The 9,640-nt window shown below is 42.6% G+C and overlaps 1 protein-coding gene across 1 annotated transcript in view; it reads right to left on the bottom strand.

Annotated features, from left to right (window-relative positions):
* Positions 1 to 743: 743 nt before the first annotated feature.
* The window catches only part of IPCEF1 (interaction protein for cytohesin exchange factors 1), a 90,111-nt gene continuing 81,214 nt past the window's right edge, over positions 744 to 9,640 (bottom strand). Inside the window, exon 10 of the mRNA XM_007458730.1 lies at positions 744 to 959. Within this exon, the coding sequence (XP_007458792.1) occupies positions 744 to 959 (216 nt within the window). The remainder of the gene's footprint in view (positions 960 to 9,640) is intronic.

Raw genomic sequence — 9,640 nt, 5'->3', positions numbered from 1 at the left:
GGAATAGAGGTGCCCAAGTGTAATGAGAGAGTTTTCTTTAGCTGTTCTGTGGAAAGGAAACATTAATCAGATCTCTTACCCAAACTGGATAAAGTCTGAAAATATTAAGCTGTCCTTTGAGTGAGTGGAATATAGGACACGCCCCCTCCTTGGGCGTTCCCGCACACCACTTGCTATGAAGCATTTCTTAACACGTGGAAAAGGCACCACCATTCTGGACCAAAGGCAAGCGATTTGGGTTCCACAATACCACATCTGTCCTGCCCCGGTTACTGCTGTAGACAGCATTCCTCCACTCAAAAGATGACTTGGGGAACTCAGCTACCCAACCAGATGGAATATATACATTCTTCTTTTGGAAAACAGAGTATTTCTATGCAGAAGTATCCCTGGTAAAAAGTGATCTTTTGCCCACGGAATGTTGTCATTCTCTTGAGGGCAACAAACAGAGGTGACAGTTCTCACATCCCACCTAGAACTTAGCATGGCCGGGGGCTCCCAGAAGGAACACAGAGACCATTTGCTCAGCTGGACTCCATCCCTCCAGCTGGAATGGAAGCACTGAAACTGGTGATGCAGCATCAGTGTTTGTCTTCACCCCAGTTGCATCCCTAGAGGAGGAGCTGGTGCTTCCAGGAACTGGCTTTCAGTTTTCCTTTATAAGGAAAAATGTTAAGCTACGACAACATCTTGAAGAGTTGCTTTGGGCTAAGATGCGGCGGGGAGAGCATCCTGGCTTGTTCTCAAATAGAATTTTCAATGCAGGCAGAGGAAGGTGGTTTCTCGAGTCCCTGGAGGGAGCCTTCAGGAGTAGACGTTGGGGTCCTCTGCTGTTGATGCTGCTGGTAGATATCCTGGATGAGCAGGGTGTTCATGACCTTCCACTCCCTGTATTTTCTGGCTGTCAGCTTCGGATCATCCAGCAGCTGGTTAATCATGGCCAGGTCATGTTCTTTACACTGTCCAAGTAGAAGAAAAGAGAGAGAGAGAGAGAGAGAAGAGGGTGAGATGTGGTGACTATCTTAATTTCAATAAACCATCTTCAGCCCTTTTACAAATAAACGCACATATACCTTGACCGTAAAATTATCAAAGTGTGCTTACATATTAATATTCAAGTCCCTACGACAACCCTAAGAGATATGGCAAGACACCCATTTACATAGGCTGACCGCACAGAAGGTAGGCATCCCACCCAAGACTTAGGGGAAGAACTAGGCATATAACCAAGGTCTCCCATGTCGCTCTTCCCTGATCAATCCACTATTCCACACTACAGTCATATTTCTATCTCGGTGTGAGCTTTATTCCTCCTGGAATGGATAATTGTATAATCATGCCGTTAACCACCCAAACTTCACTAAGTAAAGCTGGGGCATAGTACTTTTCCTAAGATATAAGTCAGTACAAAAATATATCTTTTTAGGGCTTCCCTGGTGGCGCAGTGCTTGAGAGTCCGCCTGCCGATGCAGGAGACGCGGGTTCGTGCCCCGTTTCGGGAAGATCCCACATGCCGCGGAGCGGCTGGGCCTGTGAGCCATGGCCACTGAGCCTGCGCGTCTGGAGCCTGTGCTCCGCAAATGGGAGAGGCCACAACAGTGAGAGGCCCGCATAACGCAAGGAAAAAAAATATATATATATATATCTTTTTAGAGATAGAAATAGAGATAGAGATAGAGATATATATTGGATCTGGCCCAACACTGAAATAGCCCACTTAAAAACTCATTAGTTGCCTTATGCTTTGCATACATCTTACCCTTTTTCCTTAAGAAAATCCCTTTATCAGGGAGCTCATTATATTGGGATAATCCTATTCCTTATGCCTTGATCCCAATACAATCTACCCTTACATCATCATCATCATCATAATAATAATAATAATAAAATATATATATATATATAATCTTTTTAGGGGTTTCCCTGATGGTACAATGGTTAAGAATCCACCTGCCAATGCAGGGGATACGGGTTCGAGCCCTGGTCCAGGAAGATCCCACATGCCACGGAGCAACTAAGCTCATGTGCCACAACTACTGAGCCTGCACTTTAGAGCCCACGAGCCACAACTACTGAGCCTGTGGGCCACAACTACTGAAGCCCATGCGCCTAGAGCCCGTGCTCTGCAACGAGAAGCCACCGCAATGAGAAGCCCGCGCACCGCAACAAAGAGTCATCCCCGCTCGCCACAACTAGAGAAAGCCCATGCACAGCAACGAAGACCCGATGCAGCCAAAAATAAATAAATTTATTTTTAAAAATATACATATCTTTTTATTTTTTATTAAATTATACCATTTTTAATAAACTTCACACATTTATTTAATATAGACAGAATAACTATGTAGGCTATCATTTTATTTAAAGAAAAGACTATTAAACTTCCATCCAAATAGTGCATATTTCAATGATGCTAGTAGACAATCTATTCATATTACTTCACCTGCCTCCTCTGTAACCAATGACACATTTCCAAAATGTCTGTCTCAGGTTAGGGGATTTTTCTGTAGTCAAGGAATGGAGTGAAACATAAGATGTTATCAGCCGCCACATTAAAAAAAAAGATCTCTCAACCTGACACATTTATCTCAAATCTCTTCCTGTTCCCTTCATCCCTGTGCGCATAATCCCACTTTCGGATATAAAGTCCACTATATCACACTTGATCTGCTGCCTCCCAAGTGAGGTTCCTGCCTCCAGTCCCCACTTTGTATCCACCCTCTGCCCGACAGTGCAAGGGGTCCTCTTAAAATTCCAAGTATTCTTAATGGCCCCCCTTCATGCCCAAGGTTGCGTGGACATGAGCCCATCCTCCGCTCCCTTCTTCCTTTCCTTTCTCAGAGTGTTGATGTGGATTTTCTCCCCAACACGTTGCTACTTCATATACCCCCGCGATGCGCCACACAGAGGATCTTCTTCACCTGCCTTCACCTGGGGGACTCTAATTCCTGGAGGGACCTTCACATGGGACATTTCCCAGTTGTTGTTGTTTTTACGGGATTTGACTACAACTCATAAAGGTATACTCACTTCAGGCATCATGCTCTCCAAAAAAACCTCTGAACCCCCGGATTGAACTGAGAAGCTTTTTGTATGTTCACGTGCCTTCCAATGCTGGGATCCAGCCCTCTTAGAACTTACCATGTTACGCTGAGATGTTCATGGCTCTGTCACGCCACCTATTCTAAAGCTTCTTAAGGAAGGTGACAGGGAACGTATTTTATTCATTCCTGTATTCCCTGTACCTAACACAGTCACGAATGACAGGTAGACATTCAATGCCTGCTCATTACTGAACTAATCTCTCTGCCTAGATCCAGGTCAGCATGTGCTAAATATTCACAACTGTGCTCACTGGTCAAAGTTCAAATTCATGACCACTGCCATTAAATGGACTTTCACTACTATTCAATAATTGTGTTTTCTTATCCCTTTCCTCTCCCCCTCTCCCAAATGACTATTTCAAAACTTCTCATTTCTACTCAAATCTCCCCCCCAGTCCTCCCTTGTAGCTGATGACGCTGCTCTTTATTTTTTTGAGGAAATGGAAACAATCAGAAGAGTAGTTCTCCCAAGCTCCTAGCACCTTCTACTACATCAGCACCAATATAAGCTGCCTTCTTTCCTGTTCATTTGGGTGAGATATCTGTGCTCCTAGCAAAGACCGATCTCTCTACTTGTGCAAGTGCGTCCTCTCTCACATTCAAGAAATTCACTTCAGCAATTCTCCCCTCTTTCCTGTGACTCGTCAATTTCCTGTCTCCATGTGATCATTCTCAGGGCGTACAAGCATGCTCTCATTTCTCCCATCGTAAAAGCCCTCCCTTAAGCCCACTTCCCTATTCCTGCTAACGTTCAGCTCTTCTCTGCCTCCAATGTCTTTGTGCCCGTTCTTTCACAGAATGTCTCCAATCAGGCTTCTGCCCCTATCCTTCCACCAAAACTGCTCTGGTTAGGGCCATCTATGACCACCATGCTGCTAAGTCCAATGATCAATTATTCATCTTCAACTTATCAACAGCATCTAAAACTGCCGACTACTCTTTCTTGAACACTTTCATCATGTTGCTTCTGTGACACATTCTCCTGATCTTTCTCATCCCAGAGTGACCGCTTATTCTCAGCCTCCTTTGCTGGTTCCACCCAATCTCTTAACACTGGTATGCCCCAGAGCTCCAGATTTAGCCTATTCTCTGTTTTACTTACATTCATGCCCTTGGAAATTTCACATACTCTCTTCCCCTCTCCCTACACACTGAGGGTCCCAAATCTACCTTGCCAGCCTTACCATCGCCCTGAACGCCATACCTGTTGATCCCTTCAGCAGCTCCACTTGGGCCTCTCCAATATAACGTATCCAAAACTTACTTCCTGTTATTCTCAATACCCCCACCTACTCCCAATACGTACTGAAACCTGCTCCTACCATAGTCATCCTCAAAGCACCTCATGGCAACTCCATCTTGCCAGTTGCTCAGGCCAGACACTGGAGTTGTCCTTGACTCCTTCTCTTACTCCCAACGTACCAGAAAATTCGGACGGTTCTACCTTCGAAATATGTCAAGCCATGGCACAGCTCTGTTGAGAACTTTCCAAAGGCTTCCTATCGCACTCTGAGTTGAAGCCAGGGTGTTTGCAATGTCAGTAAGGCATTACAGGCTATGATCCCCTGCTGCCCCTTGGACCCATGGCTCTGCTCCCCATCTTGCCTCCCCACCCCATTCCAGCCACACTGACCTCCTTACCCGTCCTTAAATGGACCAGGCACACCCCCATCCCAAGGAATGTGCGTTTTTGTTCCTGTTACTCGAAACATTCTGCCTCAGGTAGACTGAAGGCTCACTCCCTTTCCTTTTTCAGATTTTACTCAAATTCTATCTTTTAAAGAGGCTTCTCATGCTTATCCTATTTACAAATCAGTCCCTCAACATTCCTTATTCCCCTTCTCTTCTATTTGCTACCAAATGTATCATCACTTAGCACACTACAAATTTAATGTATTTATTTTGTTTATTTTTTTCACTTTTGTCTGATATATAGCCAGGTGTCTGAAAGAATGACTGACACAGAGTAGACTTTCACTAAATACCTGTTGAAAAAAATGAATATATCAAATAAGAAGTGAATGAAAGAACTAGTCACCCATTTGCCTTTTAACCTCTTTTGCATCATGAACCCTATTTAGAGTCTGAGGAAGTCCTCTCCATAAACAGACAAACAAACAAACAAAATATATATATAAAATTATATATATGATATATGTATTATTGAATATATCTGTATTATATTTACATAATATATAATGTTATATAGATGTATATTACAGATATATAGGTAGATACAGGCATAGACATAGATATAGATATAGATATATCCATACATTTGCATATAGTTTTAGGGATTCTAAGAATTGGCAGCATTTATTTTATCCAAATGAGGTATCTGCTCATGCATGATCCCAAATATTAGTGGCACACAAATGTATTTTCTGTACTCTACAATTAGCTTTAACTTACATTTTTTGGGGGGTGTTTTATTACACTTTCTTGTTTTCTTCTTTTCCTACTTCTAGATTGGTCAGAGTAATATTGATTTCGAGGGAAAGGTACCACACATATAGTAATCTGAGTGGTGAGATTTATAATTTTACAGCAAGAGAGCAAGGGTGTGGTGATAAATGGAGATCAAAAGATATATTTGGGTTTCAGGAAGGAGAGAAAATTGTGCAGTAGGAAAGTAACCAAAGAGGGATATGAAGCAGGTTGGCCACGACCCAGAAGCAGAGGGAAGAAAGGTTAGTTAATAAGTGGGTAACTAGGAAGGATTGCTGGTAGAAAGTCAAGCAGGACCAAGAGAGTTTTCTTTCTTCTCTCTGAGTTCTCCACATCTCTACTTCCAAAAACAATCTTTTCCAAAAACAAAAAAATGCTTTCATTCTCTAATATTACCATAGTTCTATTCATATGAAGTTACTTAAGGAGTGTTACTTTGTTCTTAAGAAATTTTGACACCTGTGCAGAGAGAGATCCTAATATTTTATTGAAAAAAACTAAATAAGATCTTTGCAGATCAACCAAATTTGGGAAATTGATTTTTTTAAGGCAAAAATGAATTCACCACCACACTCTAAAGGTGATAAAAGGTTTTAGGAAAGGGTCTCTTCAACTAACACTTCTCAAATGGTTTTTAGCTCTAAATAATTCAAATTTCTTACCATTCAGCTCAAGTCCGTGTTAGTTCTTTTATGGATAAAAGAAAAAACTGTAGATAAGAATAGAGAGGAAGGAAATTAATGAAACAACTTAACCCTCTGAGTTCCTTCCTTGCCTCGGCACCCTGGGGTCAACAGGCATCACGCAAAGGCCCTGCTTCTCCCCTATAGAGCAGCGGGCTCACTGGATGCTTTGAACCACTTTGACAACATACTCCTGGCTTTCTGGCAGGCAGGCAGGGTCTGGTAGGGGTTCTGAAAAATAACGTACTTCCATTCTTCACTCCAAATATTCAGTACGTGGCTTGCCTTAAGACCTAAGCACTGGAAATGTGTTCTACCAGAGCGGATGGGCAAAGAAGTGCTCGTTCCTCTTTTGACACAGGCAAGAGGAATCTTGGGAGAGAGTTTCAGTTGGACCCATTAATCATTCCATTAATCATTCATTTAAAAATAAATACAGGCTTAGCCAAAAGTCCGGGGATGTGGAGCTATCAGAAACTCCTTAAAGGTCTAATCTAAAGGCCTTTAGCGTGTGACATGATAGTTTGCTCAACGTTCTAAAAGAATTTCCATGAAGAGCATTCATTCCAATACAGTCCCAGTGAGAGGATTTTTCTTCATTTCTGGAATGTGCCTATTACTAATATAAACATTATTATTAAAACAGTTTCCTTGTTTCTGCATGAAACTGTTCTCTTTGCTTGTCCACACTCCGGCTTTGAAGTATTTTTTAAGTAAACATTTATATTGCAACGTAACACACATAGAGAAAAATGCGCATATAAGGTTTGTGCTTGATGAAATTATCACAAAATGAACACATCTGTGTAGCCACCATCAAAGTCAAAAAAGACTCTTACCCGGCATCTCAGAAGCTTTACTTGTGGCCTCTCCCAGTGCATATCCTCCCCTCCCCCTCAAAGGCAATCACTATCCTGACTGCTTTGAGTTTTAAAGACAGTTAAAATAATCTGATAGCTTTGTGACATGAATGAACATGCATGTACCAAATAATCTTTCTCTAATGAATAGGTTGATGTGCTTTTCTCTTTTTTTTCAACAAGGTCAATTTCCACATCATCATGTCCTCCTCGGAGGTTCACAGGAATACATAACATGGGGTACATTTCATCAGCCCCAGAGTAAGGGATCTGTGGAAAGGTCTTCTTTCCAGAAATGTTCAGAGAGTGCAGTTCTTCAGCTGGGTGGGGTAGAGAGCCCCTGAGATGGCCCCAATGTTCTTTGCTCCCCGGTACTCACGCCCTTCTGTAATTCCCCTCCTTGACTGTAGGAAGGCTGACCTAGCGACTTGCTTCTAATGAACAGAATACTGTAGATGCGATGTGATGTTACTCCTGAGATTGGGGTATAACCCACCCTGCTCGCTCACTCTCGCAGCTTTACTGCTCTGCAGGAAGCCAGCTTCTATTCTGGGAACTGCCCTATGAAGAGACTCACATGGGAAGGAACTGGGGGTGGCCTCCAGCCAACACACAGTGAACAACTGAGACCCTCAGTCCAACAACCTGCGAGGAACTGAATCCTGCCAACAACCACGTGAGAGAGCTTGGAAGCACACCCTCCCCCAGTGGAGGAATGAATGCAGCCCCAGCTGATGCCTGGATTACAGCCTTATAAGAGACTCTGAAGCAGAAGCACCTAACCAAGCCACACCCAAGTGCCTGACTCACAGAAACTGAAATGATGAATGTCTATTGCCTGTAGCTGCTAAGTTTGTGGGTATTTTGTTGCCTAGCAATAGACAACTAATACCTGGGAAGAAAAGAAAAAGATGCTGAGTTCCTTAAGCCTGTGGCCATAGTGCATGGAGAACAAGACGACACAGAGAACCAGCTGCGTCGGTAAAACCTTTGAATGCTTTGTACAAACCTGTGCTCCCAGTTTCCAAGCCCCTGGCCATGGTCGGGTGAAGGTCCAGAATCCTGAGTTTCCTGCTCTTTGGAAAGCTGAGACCACCGTCTTTCTCCTTCTAGAAGTAGCCTGAACTGTCCAGGCTCTGCTTAGCCTCTGTTCCCTAATTCTCCCAATGTGGGCTGCAACATCTCATCCACTGATATGCATCTGCCTAGGCCAGCTCCTCCTCCTTGAATGCACTTCCTTCTCTTCCTGATTTTCTTCATCTCTTACGATGGGCCAGTTTCAGCATCTCCATGGCATTGTCCCTAATGGCCTCAGGTAAGCAGCTGTTTCCCTCCTCTGGGCTACCAAAGCTGATAGCAACTATAGCACTTATCACATCTCATAGCAATTGTTTTCCTGTATGTTTCCATTGTCCAGTGGGGTCTTCTCAGTGGTCCCAGTGTCCTAGAGTAGTGCCTCATACATAGTAAGAGTCGGGAAGTATTTGTTCAATAAAAAATATATTTACTCGTATCAGTTATCACCAATAAGACAGTAAAATCCCAACATAGTATACGGCCTATTACATTGGATGACCAGACACATTCATCAACTCTGTAAATACTATGGAATATAACATATTTGACTTTGAAATGAGTGCTAGTGATGTCTTTCATCATTAAATGCTAGGGAATTTCCTCTACATTTGGGTTTTCTTTGTATAAATAAAATACACCTTTGCCTTTTATTTTTCAGCCTTATTTTTACAAGCCTTTAAGGGGGCTTAGGTCTCCCACTGACTAACTGGGACATCTGACTGAGTCACTCCACCATCTTTTGTAGCCTTGTCCTTTTGATATTTCTTCCTGGAGAGGGATTCAAATTCATGATGCAAAAGGACATGTACAAAACAGAATTAAATTGCAGGTCTACAAGGCTTTTCAGAATCTATAAATCTTCTGTTAATTCAGGACTGTTTTACAAAGTATTCTGGCCTCTACTTGTTTGTTCTACAATCTAAACGTGAAAGCAGGATGCTTTTCTTATAAAGAACCATTTTAGTTATGGGAGGCCATGAACATAGCTTCAGTACATCCTGTGCCCTGTCCCTTATTCTCACTGTGAAAACATCTGCTCGTCTGCTACCATGAAGTGACTGTTTCCCACTGCCCAGCTTTCATGGTGTTCTTGGCTCCAGACTCAAGAGCTTAGCATCACGTAAGTCTGCTATATCTGAAATGCAGAAAGTTTCTTCTGGATATAGTATAAAAGAACGGCACCCTTTAATGAATCAGGCAAAATCCCAAGATCTTATTAAATTTTACTGTGTATTCTCACCAGTTGACTATCTCAGGCTCTCAGCAACATTTATTATTCCAGGTAGTAGCGTACAAAAACAAGTTACACATGATCCTTGCCATCTAGGAGCTTAGTATTTGAAATTTTACACCAGAGTGAATGCAAAAATCAAGGCCTATTGTAAAAACAAAAAAAACTGCATTGGGTGCTACTGCGTGAATTTCCTACTGTTTTAAGAATGTCAAGGGTCAACTCACCTACCTTTCC

The sequence above is a fragment of the Lipotes vexillifer genome, unplaced genomic scaffold (genome assembly GCF_000442215.2).
Source record: "Lipotes vexillifer unplaced genomic scaffold, Lipotes_vexillifer_v1.1 scaffold639, whole genome shotgun sequence".
Taxonomy (NCBI): domain Eukaryota; kingdom Metazoa; phylum Chordata; class Mammalia; order Artiodactyla; family Lipotidae; genus Lipotes; species Lipotes vexillifer.
The sequence above is the reverse complement of the archived record's forward strand: the minus strand, read 5'-3'. Positions and strand labels throughout refer to the sequence as shown.